Source organism: Apteryx rowi, unplaced genomic scaffold (genome assembly GCF_003343035.1).
Source record: "Apteryx rowi isolate R43461 unplaced genomic scaffold, aptRow1 scaffold_73, whole genome shotgun sequence".
Lineage (NCBI taxonomy): Eukaryota > Metazoa > Chordata > Aves > Apterygiformes > Apterygidae > Apteryx > Apteryx rowi.
The window spans coordinates 3,158,266-3,178,412 of record NW_020451016.1 but is presented as its reverse complement, the minus strand read 5'-3'; the positions used below and the strand labels follow the sequence as shown (position 1 = coordinate 3,178,412).

The window sequence follows — 20,147 nt, the reverse complement described above, 5'->3', positions numbered from 1 at the left end:
AACTTCAGCTTCTACTTAAAGCAGTATAATTTTAGTATTCTTTGGCCTCAAGCTTTGTGCAATAACAGTAGTTACCAATATTTTTCTGTTTCTAAAAACACCATCTTTGCCCCTCTCAAGCCATGATGTTGTTCCATTCTAATGCAGCAATTAAGCTGTTATATCTCAGTGCAGAACTTTTTTCTGGTGTTTGGACTAAAATTTGCACTGATTTGTGAAAGTTTTAGCGTATTTGCTATTCAAGTTGCTCATTTTGACAAAAAGTTACAGCAAAAAGAGCAGGCATTCTTCCTCCTAACATGAGTGTAGTTTCCTAATTCAGGGTTCCTAATACCATCAGAGCATGTCACCTGAATCACATCATATTTTGGAGCAGTAGAACGTTGCAGAGCCTGGGTAGCTTTAGTCCTGCTGGGCATGAGAGACAAGGAATCCTACAGAATTTATGCGACTTACTGGCCAACTTGAACTCAGGACAACAAACTCTGTCTTTGTGAAAATTGCGGTGACCCTTATCTCAGTCCTGTAGGTTAAATATTTCACAGCTGTCCTTCCAAGAAGCTTGATCATCCATAAATAAAATGTCAACCTTTAGAATTTGGTAGTTGGACTATAACTCAGGCTCCTTAGAAGATCAACCTTTCTGAAGGTACTTTGACACTTTATCAGGAGAAGTTAAAGTACAAGACAGATTGGTTGTGTTGGCAATCTCTGATGTGGCTTTTATACTCAGAGACTTTCCTGATGGCTTTACAATTGATGTATTGTCATGGCTCCCACAAGATGCTCTCTGGTGTGCCTAATGACTTCACTTTTCTTCAGAAGATTGTTAAACTGTTTAATTCTGGTTTTAATGCTTGGTTTTAGGAGAGAGCTTAAAATGCAGTACAATACCTCTAGATTTCTAAAATTCTCAAGAAATTATGTTACTACAGGAGGTATTTTATGGAAAGAAGGAAGCTGTAAGTGAGATTTCCAGCAGATATTTGAGGCCTTTACAGAAGCTAATAATGGGGTTGGGTTTCTGTTCTAAACCTCGCTGAGGACTGAATGAGTGTCCTAGTTTCTAATTTGATATAATCCAAATACACAGTGGATTTTCTTGGAAATTTAAGCTTCAAGGTGTCCTCTTTATTGCCTCTTATCTCAGCCAAGAGTACTGGAAGACCACCTAAGTGTTTAACACCACTCTTGCACACTTGCCGTTGTAAAAGAAGCAATGGTCATAACAGGAGACCAGGGAAGTCCATTACATTGTGTCCTGCTATGTGCGTATGATTTCTCTTTGTTTCTCCAGTTGCTTACAGCAAATTTTTATATGCAGTATACGGGAATCCTGCTGATGTCTTGAGGAAGGATTTGTCTTTTGTGCCTTGATATTTTGTGTTTTCCCTTCAAGGTCTTAAAAAAGGAATATGTTCACAATTGCATGTCTTTTCAGAGTGGGGATTTTTGTTTGCCTGGAAAAGATTTGCTTGTCCTCTGGCTTAGATACTGTGCGTATATTGAACTGGGGCTGAGCAGGCTAGATTTACAAACATGAACGATGTTACTCTCACCTCCTCCCAAGTGATGGTGCTACTTGTCATTTGCTCTTAGCAATGCCATGTTGTTTGTGGGGAAGAAAGAAACACTCAAAAATTAAGATTTTGTTAATCAGAATTTCATTTGTCTAGTATCTTACAATTCCTCCTTTATTTCTTACACCTGTATTGTAGTTTCACTGGAGGAGAAGAAACATATGCCTACATATAATAGATTTAAATGATTGTTTGTGCCATACAATGAGCCAAAATACTATTGATGATTTTTTTTTTTAATTGGGAAAGAGACAGACATAATTAATAGTATGTAACTCTTTCTTTATATGCCAGTAATAGTGCTTAACATAGAGCCTGGTGTAGTATCTGATGCCATCCTCAACGGTATAAACCACGTTACTTAACCCTATTCAGCACAGACAGTAAATTGTTTAAAAGCAGTCTCCCAGGATTTCCCTAGCATAGAGAAATCCTGAGCTAACTTAGCACTTTCGTGGTAGTTGGCCTTTGATACCTGTTGAAGTCTTGAGCCTGATGTGGGGGATATTTGCGATAGTGCTCTCCCTGAAGTGGGCTTTCTACTAATACCAGGTAGTGTTTGGCCTTAACAGTCTTTATAACATGAGAATAGGGTGGTAAAATAAAACTTTCTAAATTTACCTCCCCAAGACTGCTGCTGTGACACCGCCAAGGCTCTGGGCTTGTGACTCAGAGTCCTCTGCCCTTCATCCCCTCCAGAGAAACACTGTTTTTATAAATGTGTCTAGATACCTTTTTTCTTTTTTCCTTTTTCTTTTCTTTTCTTTTCTTTTCTTTTTTTTTGTTGTAATAAACAGGGATGCATGGTAACTGTTGACTTGACATACTAGTTTTCAGTATTTAGGGACTTGATTTTAATAGTTACATGACCTGACTGAGGTATAGGACAGTATAGGCTGTCTTCATCCACATAACGCAGAAACTTTTCACATCCATCCGTCATCTACAAAAGCTTCTCAGCTCAGAGGGAAAGACAAGGGCGGGGAGAGGGGGAGGGGAACCATTTAAAAGTAAAATTGAATCATTGCACCTCTCTGAAATGAGAAAGTGGTGAGCTGATGTCTGAGTAGTGAATATTGATCAGGAAATATGGAAGAGCTTTCCCTGAGGCATCCTACTTACTTCTCTTTGAAATAAATGGAAGAATGCTCTAGTTTAAAGTATTTACAATCCCCAGGTAATGCAAATAATCAACCACCTAAAAGTCCTTTCTGTGTTATACTATTATCATTTGAACTGCAGGAGCAATTAGAGATCCTAACCCAAATCTGGAGCCCTGTGGTGTTTAGGGGCTCTACTACCTTTATTACCTATCCATAGCTAGGATAAGGGATGGCTGCATGAGAAGTGGCTGTTTGCACTTTGCTTTTCTGACCATCTTCTCTGTACTTTCTTCACCTCCTCCTACCCCAAAAATAAAGGAAGGATCTTTGAAACCTTTCAGCAGAAAGTAACAATTAAACAGCTGCAATATAAAAAAGACTTTAGACTTTGCTTTTCAGAAAAAGGTGAAATATTGTTATTAATTTATTTTTCTTTTACATATTAAATGAAGGACAGATTTAGATACTGCTTCATAATGGATCATAATGTAGTAAAATCTCAGGCATCCTTTTACAATAACTACATTGTTTTGTTTAATTTCAAAATCATTCAAATATTGTAATTTTTCTTACCAATGCGTAGGTGCTTCATGAAGAAACTACAGTACCAGGAACTGATTTGAGGTTATCATACTTAAGCTCCAGAGCTGCAGGATATAAATCTGTTCTGAAGATCACTATGACCCAGTCTGTTATACCATTTAATTTAATGAAGGTTCATCTTATGGTGGCAGTGGTGGGAAGACTTTTCCAAAAATGGTTTCCTGCATCCCCAAATCTGGCGTACACTTTCATATGGGATAAAACTGATGCATACAACCAGAGGGTCTACGGATTATCTGAAGCTGTTGGTATGTGTTATGGAGTGTTTTCCATTTTCACTGTTGTCTTGAAAATAGGGAATTGCATCTCAAATGCCTATGTGCATTAATTAGAAGATATTTATCAGGGTAGGATGAGAAATAAAGATGCATAGTAAAATATATTAGATAATATTAATCTAAACTCTGAGTTGTAAGACGAGCATAATTCAAGGGGAAAAAGAAACCATGGTCATTTTGTTCTTGGAGTTCTTAACCTATGAGTAACCCTCAGCAAAATAATACAGTATGGTACTTAGTCTGGGCACTCTTTAGGCATTAGACCACAATAGCAGTGTGATGTACTTCATGGAATGGCTTTTTTCTGTACCTGTCCTAATCCACTTACTGTTAATAACTGAAATTATTGTAATAATCTCGGATTACTTGCTAAAATATTTTGGAATTCTGTTTAGTGTTTTCAATGCATCTAAGGAGGTCTTGGAGATTTTTAGGTAGCCTGGGAGAGCAGAGGAATGTATGCTGTTTAAGGAAATCACATTTTTTAAATTATTCTTCTGAACAAAATTCCATATTTAATGAGGAAATTTACTGTTGTTTCAGTGTCTGTAGGTTACGAGTATGAATCTTGCTTGGACCTGACTCTCTGGGAAAAGCGGACTGCCATTTTGCAAGGCTATGAACTGGATGCCTCTAACATGGGTGGCTGGACATTGGATAAACATCACGTATTGGATGTGCAGAACGGTGAGGAGTTCGATTCCTCGTTGCTGATTTTAATACTCAACTGCACTGCACTTTGAGCGTATCATTTTAGCTTTTCAAATGTTTGCTTTGTTATTAAAAAAAGAAATTTATAGAATGTTTTGCATATGGTAAATGCTTTGAGTTTTACAGTATATGTCATGTTTCTTCCTCCTAAAAATACATATGCATTAATAATTTCACCTAACAAATATCTTACAATAAAACCTCAGGGTCATTCTGTGGGGAATATGTTTACCAGAAAAAAACCCGAAAATATTGAAATTTTTTTAAAAGTGAGTGTTGCTAAGGAGAAGTTATTTTTAAGGAAATTGTAAATGTCAGCATTGTTTTTGGCATTAACTGGTTGTACGTTAGCAATATCTTGAACAATATTTACACTTTCAGTTTTCACGATGAGCAAAATTTAAATGGCAATAAAAGACATAGTCCTCAGGGGCCATGCTGCTCAGTGAAGTAGTCTGGGCAGTAGTAACTGCTCAGTAATTTCAGTTAAAAGTTGCGGAGCAGTGTATGTTATGAGGATTGTGCCTTAGCACCGAGGTAAATCTGTCTGGTGTGCTTCCCATCAACTACCTGGAGGGCAGCATGCTAAGGGGTGGGTCCCCAGCTGGAGGCTCAACAGGGAATTTGGAAAAATTTGGCTGGAAGCATATGAGGAAGGTGAAACAAGCCAAGTCGCATGACTCAAGGTGGGAGTTGGTGACATTGGATTTTTATGCAAAGGGGGAGAGCGCAGCTATAATTCAGCAGGAAGAACATCACTCTGCAGTACCCGCTGCGCCTCGGGGATTCCCACCACCATGGCAGCTTAGTTGTGTGACGTGCTGATCACCACCTAAAGCATTGCTTTTAACTGGTAGATAAACAAGGTAACCCCAAAAAAGGGAAAAGGCTTCATTGTCCTTAATTTAAAATGTAAAAAATAGCTGTGCAAACTCGCATAAGGTAATTCCTCTGAAAATGTAAAGAGCCACAATTATAAACATATCTATAAGGTTGATTCTGTTTGCAGGGTGAACCGACGGTGGCTTTAAATTACGTTCACGAGTACATTTGACTAGTAATGACTTTTCAAAGTGACGTGTGTCTAATTGAATAAACGAAGTGGAGAGTGGTATGACAAGGTGGAGGAGCTGGGGAAATGTATTCAGAGGAGAGTGCAGTGGCAGGCATTTGTACGGACACCCTGAACTGCTGCTGCAGTAAATAGTCTAATGTACATCCCTCTAGTCTGTGATAATAGAGGAGAAATGTGAAGGACCAATTTTTCAAAGTAATGACAGAATAAATCAGGTGCAGTAGTGCACTGTGCTGACTTGTAGGATTCCTCTGATGAAAATTATAGAACTCACCTATTTCAGGCAAAATTATGGTTCCATGATTGTCATAAGTGATGTAATCATAGGAGGGGGGATTTCGTATACTGTTAATGCGTTCTGGCTTTGACTAGTCACAAAAAATACATTCTGCCTGTTTTATTTAGATGACTTATTTAGATTACTTGTCTTTAAGTTTCCATAAACCATTTTCATTCTTCCTGATTTTATCATGTATATTGGTTTTGTATTTATATCTCCCAAATTTTATAACATTAAGAAGTAGTGAAGCCACCTAAGACATTTTAAGAGGAAAAACATTTCTTTTTTCATATCTTCCAGTATAAAGAGCTTATTTTGGGAAAGGAAGAGGAATACATCTTAAATTTTCTAAATGTATTTTTAGAGTGTTGATTTTTTTTGAAGGCATCTCAAAAAAAGAATGTATACCTCAGCCCCCCAAATTGCCTTTGAAACTCTGCACACTATCCATAAAACATGTATCACTATAAAGTACAAAGTGACATGTGGTTTACATGGATTAGAGCACATAAAAATGTATTGTGACTTAGGAGTATAACCGTAATACCTGACCATTCATAGAGGACACCTTGATGGATTCACTGAGATACATAATAATGAGGGTCCTGGCAACATTTAACACACTGTAAATTCAAACATTTTTTTCTAGGACTGAAGATTTAACATAAAGTATGCATTTTTCTTTTCAGATTTCTTGTAGAGGCTATAAGGAAGAAAAAATACTGCTGGCACATTGCTTTGTCTTTACAAAATTATTGTTCCTTTCATGCCTCAAAGCAGAATTAAGTTTAAGAGGCAGGTTGGCCTGGCACCACATTTTTTTTGTTATTTTGACATTTTTAATAACTGCCTATAACTGCAGACATGGTATTGAGGCAGACTTTGTTGCCAGAGGTACATTTTTATTGTTAGCTGAGTAAAGAGCCTTTTATGATGTAAAATTGAGGCAATCGCCAACTTTTTTGCAGTAGCTCTTTTAATTAATATTTACAATTTGCAGCAGTAATCCACTTTAGATTAGATTTGACATCATATTCATAATTAGGTGGAGTAGGACTTTAGAAATAAAATTAGCAAATTTTTTTTAATAATATATGCACAGTTAGAGTTTCCATTTTGGGGTTGGGGGGTTTCTGAACCTAAAGGATTTAGGAACAAAGGTCTTGTTTTTATTAAGTAGGCCTTGCATTTCCTTAAACATGACAATTTTTATTCTGAATTAAAAATACTAAAATCTATTAACATTTTAAAATAAGAATAACTGAAAATTTGCTTGGGTTTAAAATGCTAGTATATTTAGTGTTTCTTCTACATTTTGTGAACAAGATTATTTAATGTTTTGGATGTATTTTTAGCGTATTTTTGACCTAATTATAACCACTAATGTTTGAATAAAATTCTATCAATTTTAATGAGGAAAATATCTTTGTGAAACAAAATTAAAAGTCTATTAAGTTATATTAATCAAAGTAAAGGGAATGTTTATAATACTTATGCATCATCATATATACATGCACTCAAAGTTTCTATAAACTGTTTTTGATTTTATGGTTTTTTTACATCATTTGCCAGGAATCCTGTACAAAGGAAATGGTGAAAATCAATTTATATCTCAGCAACCCCCAGTTGTTAGTAGCATTATGGGCAATGGAAGAAGACGCAGCATCTCCTGCCCAAGTTGTAATGGTCAAGCGGATGGTAATAAATTACTGGCTCCGGTTGCCTTAGCTTGTGGGATAGATGGCAGTCTCTACGTGGGGGATTTCAACTATGTTCGGCGGATATTTCCATCTGGAAATGTAACTAGTGTTTTGGAACTCAGGTATGTGTTTTTCTCATCTCCAGCTTTCGGACTTGTGAATTACTGCTGTGAACTAAAGTGTGGAATAGGTTTCTGGTGCTGTTTAAGTCGGAGTTTCCAAATGCATTTGGAAATAAAAAATTTGGTTCAAAAGATTTTAATACCTTTGAGATAGTATTTAGAACTGAAGTGAATAAGCTTTAGCATGGTAAAGTATTTTAACTATGCAAATCTAAACTGAGAATTTATCTACACAAAGTAATTATTCTGTGGATTTACTGAGTTAACTTATATAGTCAACATGACTGGACAGAAGTTGGCGATTCATCGCTTCACTAATGATGGATTTAAATATTGCCTTCTTTTCATCTGCATCCTTTCTGAATATTTTTCTAATAATGTTTTTCTGTTCTTTTTTACTTGCTCCCACCAAGAAATAAAGATTTTAGACATAGGTAAGCATTTCTTAAAGAAGATTTATATTTTTCTAACTGTTCTTTTTTCTTTTTTTTTTTTTAACAAATGAATGCTTATAACAGACAAGTCATTTCTGAGATGTATTGTTAGAAAAGAGGAGTATTTTTCAAAAATAATGAGTTCATATGTTTTAGTTATGTCAGCTGTCAGGCTCTATCCTCCGTTCAGATACGAGTTCCTGTTTTCTCATTACTCTCTGTCCGCAGCCAGTGCTCCTCTTCTGTGTGTGTGTGTGCCCTCCTTTGCTGTCCCCTCGCCTCTGCTCGCTCACGCTCCTTGCTAGCAGCACTTCTGCTGATCCTATCAAAACTCATTAATCAGATCCCCCAAGTACCATGAGAATGGCATATAACTAATAAAATTATAAAAGTATAAAGTGAGTTCATGTTACTAGCCTTTTGATGTTGAGTCTTTTCAGGATCACATTTAAAAGATTTTTCTATTTAAAACATGAGAACTTTTCTTAAGAATGAAAGCTAAAATTGTTGCACAACAGCATGACTCCAGGAGTTAAGACTTGTAAAAAATAATAATAATCAGAAGGATGCAGTACAGTATTCATCCATCCTGGCTTAGGTACAATAGTGGCAAGAGCAGAGAAGAAGATGGATATTTAGAATTGCTTTGTCACGACAGCCCTTGCTGGTAAGGAGACAAAACCAGAGTTGGTGTGCTAAAATCTTGTTGGATACATGAAACCCTGCAAGACTTTGTGATAGAATTGCTAAATACATGAGGCTCAGCAACCCTCTTTCTCTCCTTTTTGCTGCCAATCTTTTTTTCTTCTTTTTTTAAACAAATCCCAGAGAGTCATATCTCAGCTTCCCTTTGCCCATTTTCTTTCTTTTTTTTTTTTTAATCACTTTGCTTCTGGCCATATGTCTTTGTGAGGAAGGCTTTTATGTTTGAGAAATTATGTTTCAAACATGTTAGGCAAAAAGTTCCATGACTAAATAATGTGTTTGCATCAGCGCTAGTGATGAGGATTGGGAGTTGCTGCACAGTCTGGGTGGCTCGTGTTCTTTTGCAGGTGTGACTCAGAGGCAGCCTCTTAGCAGTGTTCGGTTGCATTCGTTCCACCACTTTCAAAAGAATTACAACCTTTGTGGTAGTGCAAAGCTGTGATTACAGCTGGATAAAACATTGTCTTGACAAATGTGTGGAATATGAATATGAATACTCAGAATGGGAATTTGGAATGGGCAAGTGGGATTAAGGGACTGACATGTAGTGAGGTTTGGTTTTTGTAATTTAGTAGTGGCACCCTCTTCTACTTCTGGCAGAAATGCGGTTGCAGTCTCAACTGTGGCGTTTCAGAAGCTAGACCCATGTTTGTAAGAGGTGTTTGAGAGGGAGAACGCTGAAGCTTTGTTTGTGTCCATAAATGCATAAGCTTCAGGTAGTGAAAGTGTTGTAACTGTACTGCGCAGATTATTGTAACAGCATTTTCACAGGCCCACAGAGCAGCTGCGAAGTGGGGGTTTCCTCCTGGGGTAGAAAAATGCGGAGAGGACCACAGAGCATTCACTCTGCAGGAGTGGCTGTGGAGCCAGCACGCCGCGGGTGTTTAGTCCAGTGTGCGGCCTGATGTGCTCTACTACAAGTTTGAGTTTTCTCCCCTATCAGGACACCATATTCTAATAAATGGTGAAAAAAGACAGAGCTAATGAGCCCCAAATCTAAAAGCTGTAGAATTTAAATAGAGGTCCTTGTCCCAAAACACACCAACAGACACACGCTGGATTAGACCAAACATGCAGTTAGCCTGGTATCTTCTCTCCTGCGCTGTGCAACAGCAGATGGGAGGCTATAAGGTAGTTGTAATTATCTGTGACATTTGCCCTGTGTACACTCGCAGGCTCAGAGTTTCACTACGCAGGGACTTCCTAAGCCAAGAGTGGCATCTTGAAGCTTAATAATCCTTGACAGCCTTTTGTTCTGTGAATTTATCTGATTTTTTTTTTTTAACCCATGTAAACCTTTAGGATCCACTGAATCCGGTGGCCAAGGGCTCCACAGTTTAGGGACACCTTGGAGAGTGAAATGGCTTCCTTCGTCTGCGTTAAGTTGTGCGGAGCCTTGTGAAATGTTGCAGAGAAATGAGAAGCACATCTGTTTGGCTTGAAGGAGAGAGAGGGCGACCTGTCCAGTTTCACAAAATCTTAAAATTGTGGGGGAGATTTCTATTTGAACTAGGGTTTAGAAAACAACCCTTGACAGCCCACTTTGCAATACATAAGTACTAGGCATTGAAACTAGGAAAATGCACTAAAATGTGCGTTCACCAAGTAAAATTAATAAATAGCATTAAATACTAGTTCAGATCTGTTATCCATTCAGGCGTTCAACTTTCCTCACCTGTAAACACAGTGCTTCAATGCAGAGCGAGGTTCCCCCCCCACCTCAAGGAGCCTGTACTCTAAATTAAGGAGACAATGCAGATCAAATTTATTTTCTAATATACCAGTGACCCAACGTTTTGTAAATCTCAAAGCTGAACTGATGTCTTTATACACACTGCTGCCTGTGAGTGATTAATGCTGATAGGCATTCATGGAAGAAGTAATTTTCAGAAGGACTTTGAAGACAAGGAGGTCGTTTGTACGCTATGGTGATATCCCAAGTCTGCAGGGAGCCAAAAGAAAGTTTAGTAGAATGTAAGAATGGCTTTGAGGGCATATGGTTTAGAAGGCACTCCATGAATGGGAGAGATAGTATGGATAAGGGCTGAAGTTGAAAGAATATACATTTTTTGATTCTTCATGGAGAGTAATGCTGGGGATCTAACAGCTGAAGAATTAAAAGAGCAGCATAAGCAAGTTAAAAGCAGTGGAAAAGGAATCATTACAGCAACAAAACAAAATAGTAGGCAGCACTCGCAAGTAAGCTTTTCCAACACTTTTCATTACAATTTTATGTTAAGAAAACCAACAACAACAACAGGAAAATGTGCGAAGTCTGGTCATTCAGGAGGCCTAAGCTGGTTACGCGCGCGCATTTACGTGTGTGTGTGCATGCGCTTTAAATTCTAAGCACTGCTTTTAAGTATGGATAGAACAAGTTAATTCATAGTCATTTGTCTTGTATAGCAGTCCGTGTTGGTATATGATTGCGTGTTTTTCAGAGCTACTCCCGGTGATTACATGATACTGAACGAGCTGAAGAATCACTGAATGTGGATTTTATTTCTTTGCTTTTGTTGGTGGTGGTAGAAGACAGGACCTTAATATTCTCTTAAGCTGTAGTGAAATAGAATGGTTTCTGCACAGCCCTCCAGATGCTGGATGCTCACCCTGTTCTGATGTTGAGATCTGCATGGTGTGCATAGATGTTTTCTGGCTTGAAAACAGGCATGGTTGTCACTAAGCAGTTACTCAGTTCCCCAAATTGTGCCTTGCTCCTCTGAATTAGTTTCTGGTTTGTTTCTGATAACTTCTGATAACTACTTCAGCTTTGGAACCTTCTCTTGAAAAGAAATACTAAAGTCAACCCTGCTGTGTCATCTCAGAAAGGAGCCATTAGGCTTCTCCATATGACAGCTTGGAGAGTTTATACTGACTCAATAATAATATCCTAAGCAACCCCCAACTCTTGCTTCTTGGTCAAAATGAGAAAATATCCTTAAATTATCACCTATATTTTTTGTATTGATGAAGACACATTACTTGCAGCTAAAACTAATCCTGAATAAGAAGAGATGCACCATTTTTGTTAAAACTAATTAAAAAACAGAGATATTTTCTTATTTGTTCATGAAGAAAATGCCATGAAAAATTCTTTTTAAAAAGAAATAATTGTGTTAGATATAAATTATTTAGTTACTGATTTGATGAGTCTTCATTCCAACAGTTGAAAAATACAGTTCAAGCAATGTTAAATGAGTTGCCAAGAAGTACTTTAATTCAGATTTTAGTAGCATAAGGAAGGACTTTATTTTAAATTGCAGTGAAATAAAACTTAATTGCATATTTCACATTTTGCAATGTGTTTATATTTGAAATGTCTGCAGCGTTTCTTAAAGACCAAAGTAATCATGTAAATGGGTATAATTTAATTTGCAGTCTATGGAGGTATAAATAATTTGTACACTACATAGTGTTCATACAAATGATCTCTGCATAAACAAAGGTTTTGAAAATATCCTTAAACTATTTAGTACTTTGCCAGTAATAGATTTCTAACAGACAGAAATTTAAAGTATGGCTGCATTTAATTGTTTTCAGACATGCTGTGTAACATTCAGCTCTATATCAGAGCTTTTTAAGAGGTGCTAATCACTGTGTATGTGATTTCATTAGTCTGCTTCACTTGATTTCTTTGTTCTGAACCAGCATGTTAAAAGTCTTATAACCAAAGAAAATCTTACTTATGCAACACAATTTTCTGTATTTTTGTAACTGGAGAGCTATAAAAATCTGTCCCTGCTAAAAGACAGGATTCGTTCACAACTTGTTCCTGTTGGTCTCTTGCTGCTTTTTGCAAGTGGCAGTACATAAAAATGTGTTATATTAGCACAGTTATATATTTACAGAATGTAAAGTACAGCAGTCTGCTAACAGATGTTTGGATATCACCAAGATCGGTAGATATGTTTAAGCAGCGCTTTTGCAAACGTCAGAAATGGAACTGACTGTTCTGACACTCTGATTCAATCCATTAGAAGAGCATCTGAAATTACCTCCTGTACTTACATGACCTCATTTCAGTTCTTCATGCCATAAATTAGGTCAGGAATCCTATCTGCAGTGGGTTAAGTTTCTACACCGTAATATATCAACCCAAAAGGTACTCTCCAGGGTTGTTTTTTTCACCAGCAGGGGAGAAAAGACAGTAATTCTCAATTATGTGGTACCAGTGGGGAGACAAAATGTATGTTTCTGAGAAAATGGTTAGCAATATATGTTTTCACTGTAATAAAGACTGTGTTGGCATAGTTAGCGGTTTTGTGCCAATGTGTACAGTAATTTGAAATATGACTCTGTGTTAAGAAGAAAGGAAAAGCTTCATTCAGTGTTCTGGTGGAAAAGATGACATTCCCTAATGTGTTAAGTCATGCATATCACGTCTTTGAAAGCAATAGATTAAACAAATACTTATGAAGGATGTCTTATCTCTTGCCCACAAACTAATAATATGAACTGTGCCTTATCTGTGTATGAATTATATAAACCATRCACCCCAGCAGCCTTATATAAATTAGAATAAAGTGGATGGGATGATAACAGCAACTAAGTGTAAGCGAGGGTTGGGGTCATGCTGCAAAGTTGGGAACTGAACCAAGGTTTCAAAGACCAAGAAAGCCTGGGAGTTTTTAGACTCTCCTGTTTGATTTGGTCTATTACAGAGATAGGAACTGTCTTTAATTATGCAGCACAGAACGAGCATCACAGACAAAATTGAATTTTCTGTCCCAAAAGAATGAGGAGTCTAGACTGGACTGCCTTTGGCACAGGAGAGAGATGAGAAGTGAGAAAGGCTTGAGCTGGAGTGGAGAGCCAGCACGGGACTAATCACGGCGGTGGGCTCACTGCTTCTCCTGCCATGAAAGGGGCATGGGAAGAAGCAGAGTAAGGAYGTTTGCCTCCAGGGAGGACTCTTCTCCTTCCCCTTCCTTGTCCCAGCAGTGGCTGCTGCCACATTGCTCACACCATCAGGTCCTCTCCTTGTAGCAGCTCGAGGTGATTTGGCCAGAGCGGTTTTATCAACTCTGCCAAAAGTCTGCTTTGGGGCCGTGACCTATGCTGCACATGCCTAGAGCATCGGTGTGGTTTTTAACTATTTATATATTACTACACACAGTGTATGAGCTGAAACCTTTCTTTCTTGGTCCAATGTTAGGTGCAACAAATTACAGCATATATACTTCCTTCTTACAGCAGCAACCCAGCTCACAGATACTACCTGGCAACAGACCCCGTCACAGGAGATTTGTACGTTTCTGACACAAACACGCGCAGGATTTATCGGCCCAAGTCACTCACTGGGACAAAAGACCTGACCAAAAATGCCGAGGTGATAGGAGGAACTGGGGAGCAGTGCCTGCCATTTGATGAAGCAAGATGTGGTGATGGAGGCAAGGCAGTGGAGGCAACTCTCATGAGCCCTAAAGGTAAAAGGAGTTATCCCTTCATAACTTTAAAACTAATATGAAAGTTTGGAGCCAGGACTGATCATATTTAATACTGAACCCCATGTTTGGCTAAGAAATGTGTTTTTGAACAATTCTTTCACACTGGAAAGAAATTGAGGAAGACAGTTACAGGAGACCCAGGTTGATTTTACAAATATAAATATTTGGCTTTCATGGTTATTGAGCATTTTAAAATGCTCACTTAGATTGTGCATTTGGCAAACTATAGTGAAGGTTTAAAATTGGTGTTGCGTTTGGTCCTACTTGGCCAATTTTTCAATTTTATCTTAAAATGGTAGGCTGTCTCTGCATACTCTCCAATGAACAGCAAATGCAATCAACAACAGTAGATTTCATAGTGAGTATTGGTTTATTAGGTGATTTATGTTTACAAACTGGTGTTCTACCTACTGTCTGATACCATGTTTTCTGCCCTTAATTTTCACTACATATATACCACTTACTCTCTTAGTTGGTTATGGATAATGCATTATCTGCTAATACAAGAAACTTACTTTTATTGTCTCTGCTAAAGGAATAGCAATCGACAAGAACGGGCTAATCTACTTTGTCGATGGTACCATGATCAGAAAAGTGGATCAAAATGGAATAATATCCACGTTGCTTGGCTCCAATGACCTGACCTCAGCACGACCGCTAACCTGTGATACTAGCATGCACATCAGCCAGGTACGTTTTAACTGCTGCTAATTTGGAAAGCTGAGCTGGGGCTAGGAAATGCAGCTTGCTTGCTCCTTAAAATAAAATGGGGTAGGATGTGTAAAGAATATTTAACAGCAGAATTTGGGACAAAGAAATCTATTCCAAGGGCATGAATTGCAGTATATTCTCTTAGCTATAAATGCTGCTGTATTCAATTTTTCTGCCCATAAAGTTCAGTCTAGTTTAGAACAGCAAGACTATCAGCAGGAAACATTAATTCTAGCAGTAAATACTGGAAGAGTAGCAAATATGTTAGGAYGATACTGGCATGTTGATGCTTTCTGAATAAATTAAACCGCTAACATCCTTAGCGTATTAGGGTGAATGTGGGGATATACAGAAGAGCCTATTTTTCTATTTAGCCCAAGAAATTTGTGTAGCTAAGAAGGAACATCACTAGTGGTGTGTTTAAAAATGGAGTTCAGTACAGTGTTTCATAGTCTGAAAGGTAGTAAATTTTATTTTTTGGTATTGCAAGAATACAAAACAAGAATACTATCTATGAGTATGTATGTAGTTCTTGATATCCATCTGTTTTTTATTTATGTATTGGTTATGCATAAAGCTATAACTTTTATTGGAGGGGAAATCTGACCTATATTATAGTTCCAAAGCACTTCAGGCATTAATCTAAAACTGAAGGTGGATTCATTTATTGAATTTAATCTGCATTGGTTAACTGTTTAATAAAACACTTTTCTTTGTTAAGGTACGTCTGGAATGGCCTACAGATTTAGCTATCAACCCAATGGATAACTCCATTTATGTTTTGGATAACAACATAGTTTTGCAGATCACGGAAAACCGTCAAGTTCGCATTGCTGCTGGGAGGCCAATGCATTGCCAGGTTCCTGGAGTGGAGTACTCGGTGGGAAAGCATGCTGTACAGACCACATTAGAGTCAGCAACTGCCATTGCCGTGTCCTACAGCGGGGTACTTTACATTACAGAGACTGATGAAAAAAAGATTAATAGGATAAGACAGGTTACAACTGATGGAGAGATATCTTTAGTTGCTGGAATACCTTCGGAGTGTGATTGCAAAAACGATGTCAACTGTGACTGTTACCAGAATGGAGATGGCTATGCTAAAGATGCCAAACTTAATGCCCCTTCCTCTTTAGCTGTGTCTCCAGATGGTACGTTGTACATTGCTGATCTGGGGAATATTAGGATACGGGCTGTGTCAAAGAACAAACCCTTATTGAATTCAGTGAGCTTTTATGAAGTTGCTTCTCCAACTGATCAAGAGCTTTATATCTTTGATGTCAATGGTACTCATCAGTACACTGTGAGTTTAGTCACTGGAGATTATCTGTACAATTTTAGCTACAGTAATGACAATGATATTACTGCAGTAACGGATAGCAATGGGAATACTCTTCGTATCAGACGGGATCCCAACAGGATGCCAGTAAGAGTGGTCTCCCCTGATAACCAAGTCATCTGGTTGACGATAGGCACTAATGGATGTTTGAAAAGCATGACTGCCCAAGGACAGGAGCTTGTTTTATTTACCTACCATGGCAACAGTGGACTTCTGGCAACTAAAAGTGACGAGACTGGATGGACCACTTTTTTTGAGTAAGTACATAAAGTCAGGTGCTTTTTAGTTTTATTGGGTTATACAATACCATCATTTGAAATATTTCTGGGATCTGAGGAGGTAGCTGTAGAGATGACACTTGATAACAAAAAACATAGAAAAATACTTTTTGACTCCCATACAGTCTGCATCTCTGACTTCTAGATGTAGATCTGAATGATCTTAAATTGATTATTCTGAATTTCAGTTTTATATATTAAAATAATTGTAAGACAATAGCTCTCTCTTGTCAAGAAAGTTGTTACTCAGACAACCAAGATTTTGTATAAAAAGCTTTTGTATAAAAACTAGATTTCTCGTTACATTTGTTCATTAGATTGACATTGTTTTGCGGTAAATACTGACAAGAAATTTGTTTTGCTGCTCAATATTTCTTGTTTAATTTTTCAAAGTAAAAGCATGTCTGAGCAGTCTTTTATGCCAAAAAAAGGCTGGGTGGATATTTTTTTAAAGTTATAAAAGGTTGTGTTTCATTGAGTGCAGAATATGCAGGGAAGATCTCATGGATGACATGGCAAGCTTTCACAGAGATGAACCCCCAACAGAGGACAGTAGCGTGAAACTTGAAAAAAGAAATATGGGCCATGGGGGTAAATGTCATTTCTGTTAAGAAGAAATTAAAAACACAGACACCACCAACAGTCAGTTTAGTATACAGATAAGAGCACAACAGTGAGAGATATTAGAGAACGAGTAGTACTTGTAATTTTACTAACCTCAGAAAAGTCTTTTAAGTGAATTGCTTTACCCACTGTTACAATCATTGAGTCGTCAGCATCTGTTCATAACAGACAGATTAGCAAAATGTTTTACAGAATCCTCAATTACATCGACTAAGGAAGGTCATGACAATTTATATATAAACTAGTAGAACCCGAGAATTCAGATGTTGTTTTTATAGGCAACTTCATCCCCCAAATGAACTGAAGTACAAATTGATACACCAAGGAAAATTTAATGAAAGTGCAGCTTAAAACATAAACAATTTATTTCAAAAAAAAAATCAATGTAGAATTAACACAGATTTTTCTTCAGTCATTTCTATCAATTGGAAAATATTTCTGTTTTTAAATCGCATCAAAGAAAGATGCTAAAGTTGTATAAAATGTGCCTACAAGAAACTGGAAGACATTGAGTTATTATGATAAGTGAAAGTGTTAGAGGGACCTCAGTTGAGATATTCAGTGTTACAAAGGGCATCATGAAAATCCAGCCAGTCCCTCTTTGTTTTCTTTTTTTTTTTTTTCTTTCTTCCTTCTTCTCTGCTATCTTTATGATGAAATGCAGTAGCAATTGCTGCCAAGGTCAGGGCCTAAAAAAAGCTTTCAATTCAACACACATGATAAAGAAAATAAAGTGCTGGTGTCAGACAGTGGCCACAAAGCCAGACATCTGTGTTCTGAGATAACTTCACATTTGTGTCAGGGCACGCTTGGCTGAGGCAGGATGCAGGAAGACTCTGAGCACCTGTATCTACTCTCCAACCTTTACATATGCCCATCAGACACAGGAGAGCAGCAGGTGCTGCTTCACTGCACATTGTGTCCTGAAGTGGAGAGATGGTTAGAAACACTGATCCCGAACAAAGACAGCAGGTGGAATGACATTGCTGCCAGTTTTAAGGTATTCTTACAATAATCTGTAAATTGGCAGAGCTTCAGTTGTGGGCACATTATCAAAGCGTTAGTGCACGTCTGTAATATTTAATTGTGCGTTTGTGCATCACTGCATATCTTTTTAGGTCCTGCCAAGAGGATGAGGAGCCAGTGAGGATACACAGAGGAACAAGAGACTGCTCAGCCAGGAGGGAGGGTGTTCTCATTGGCATGAGTCAGGCATGTCCTCTGTGCCGGGAGACCAAAGCACAGCTTCAGATGGGCTGTGAATAGTCATACATTCCCACAGAGAGCAAATTCACTATTTAACTGTGACGCACAAAAACACTTGTTCCCAACATGCACGTTGGGCAAGGCAGTCAATTTGGGGGATAGTGAAGTCTCTTACTGAAATTAAGGCATCTGCTGGGTACAGCAGGCACCTTAAATCATGCTGGCATTCATGCTGGATAACTGAGAACCCAGAGTTTTAATCAGAGCAGTAATTTCTCACCATGTTGCTTGTAGTTTTTGTGTGCCTACTATGTGCATTGCAGAAGTAGCTGATGGCTCCTGAATGTATCTTAATGGCTTCTGTGTGATCACAAAAAAATGGATATTATATTCGCTATTAAGTGGTTTGTAGGTCTGTATTTTTCATCATAGGAAAGATTTAGGGTACTGCAGGTCATGAAGTACGTAGTTATTTACCGAGTCTGTAAATAGACATCTTTCACATCTGATCTGCTTTCATGCAGACTTTCTGGTCCACGTTAGGTATGTCCAGCTGGCTTATGGATAACCCTTGTGTTTTGACACAGGGAAAGGGCAGGCTATTCCCCTCAGTAAGTATTAGTGTTATTTCCAAGCTGCTGTTTGTGCAGTTCCTAAACAATTACCGCAGACCAACATCTCATTAGAATTCCCAAACTGAAATAATTATGGAGAAAGCTAAGCAATTTCACTCACCCAGAATTTGCAAGTATATAAGGCTCTGCAGAAGCAACAGTATTAATCTCCTCTCCATATCCATGGGGAAGAAGTAATCTGTTTAATTGCAACAAGGAAGATTCAGATTAGACATTTGGAAAAACTTTGACTCTAAATATATTGGAGCCCTGGAGCAGACAGACAGCAGCAGTGACCCCTTGGCCTCCACAGACCRTCTTTAAGACCAGATGAGACATCTCTCAGCGCTGACTTGGGACGTGTAGCTGATCTTGCCGTGGGGTAGGGGTTGGACTGTATGACCTCTGAAGGTCCCTTTCAGCCGYGTTTTCTATAATGTTCTGTGCAAGTTAAGACCAAAACTAAAAATTTGCACTTGTTACATAAAGCTACAGAGAGTGAGCCAAAAGGCACTGCGTTGTGTTTCTTGCCAAAATGAGCATTCTTAAAAAATACACAAAATCTCTATACTATAAATTTGTGTGTGTGTATTTCCCTTTTGAAGAAAAAGTAGATATAACCAAGACCATTTTGGCACCTTTATTCTCAAATCAGCAAACATTGTTGTGACTTTGCTTTTCAGTACTGATGATTTGTAATAGTAAATCTGACTTCTGCGTGGTTTCCAGAGGCATCAGCTTCTGCCATCTGTTGCCAAAATGGAAACCAAGTGTATAGTATGAGGGGTTGTGTTGTGGGGCACGGTACACACACATGCATGGGTCTCTCCRTCCCAACCTTTGCATATTCATGTTTGTCAGTAGGGTGGGCTAGCTAAACTAAAACTAAAAGGTTTCTCTAGAGCGTCAGTCATATTAAGGAGTAAGAAAGCAGGGAAAGAAATTGCTCTCACTTGCTTGTTCTATTTTTGTAATAGCAAAATATTTTGATTTYATTGCTAGATGTATTTTCTTTCAGTGTAGGAGTTTGATTTTATTTATTTATGTATTTTGTTTAGTTCATTGTATTTACTCATATTATCAAAATATTTTGGGAGAGGGACAGAACTTATATTCCATGGCTGAATTTATACTTTCAACTCAGGGTTAAATGTTAGACTTTCCAATAGATCAGAAATGTAATTTTTCAAATAGCTCTGATTATGGCTGGGTTGTTTCACCCTTTGTTTGTCATATGTCTGTTTAAATGGCAGGAGTTAAATGACAGTAAAAATACTACAGTTCTAGTAATGGAAAGATCAGTCTTTGGGGCTAATTCAGTAATATTTTCCTGTACA

The 20,147-nt window shown here is 37.8% G+C and overlaps 1 protein-coding gene across 1 annotated transcript in view; it reads left to right on the top strand.

Moving 5' to 3' along the window:
• Positions 1 to 20,147, top strand: part of TENM3 (teneurin transmembrane protein 3) — a 98,574-nt gene that overhangs the window by 48,649 nt on the left and 29,778 nt on the right. Inside the window, exons 13-19 of the mRNA XM_026087754.1 lie at positions 3,267 to 3,534; positions 4,108 to 4,251; positions 7,203 to 7,452; positions 7,866 to 7,886; positions 13,785 to 14,017; positions 14,574 to 14,728; positions 15,471 to 16,345. Coding sequence (XP_025943539.1) covers positions 3,267 to 3,534; positions 4,108 to 4,251; positions 7,203 to 7,452; positions 7,866 to 7,886; positions 13,785 to 14,017; positions 14,574 to 14,728; positions 15,471 to 16,345 — 1,946 coding nt within the window. The remainder of the gene's footprint in view (positions 1 to 3,266; positions 3,535 to 4,107; positions 4,252 to 7,202; positions 7,453 to 7,865; positions 7,887 to 13,784; positions 14,018 to 14,573; positions 14,729 to 15,470; positions 16,346 to 20,147) is intronic.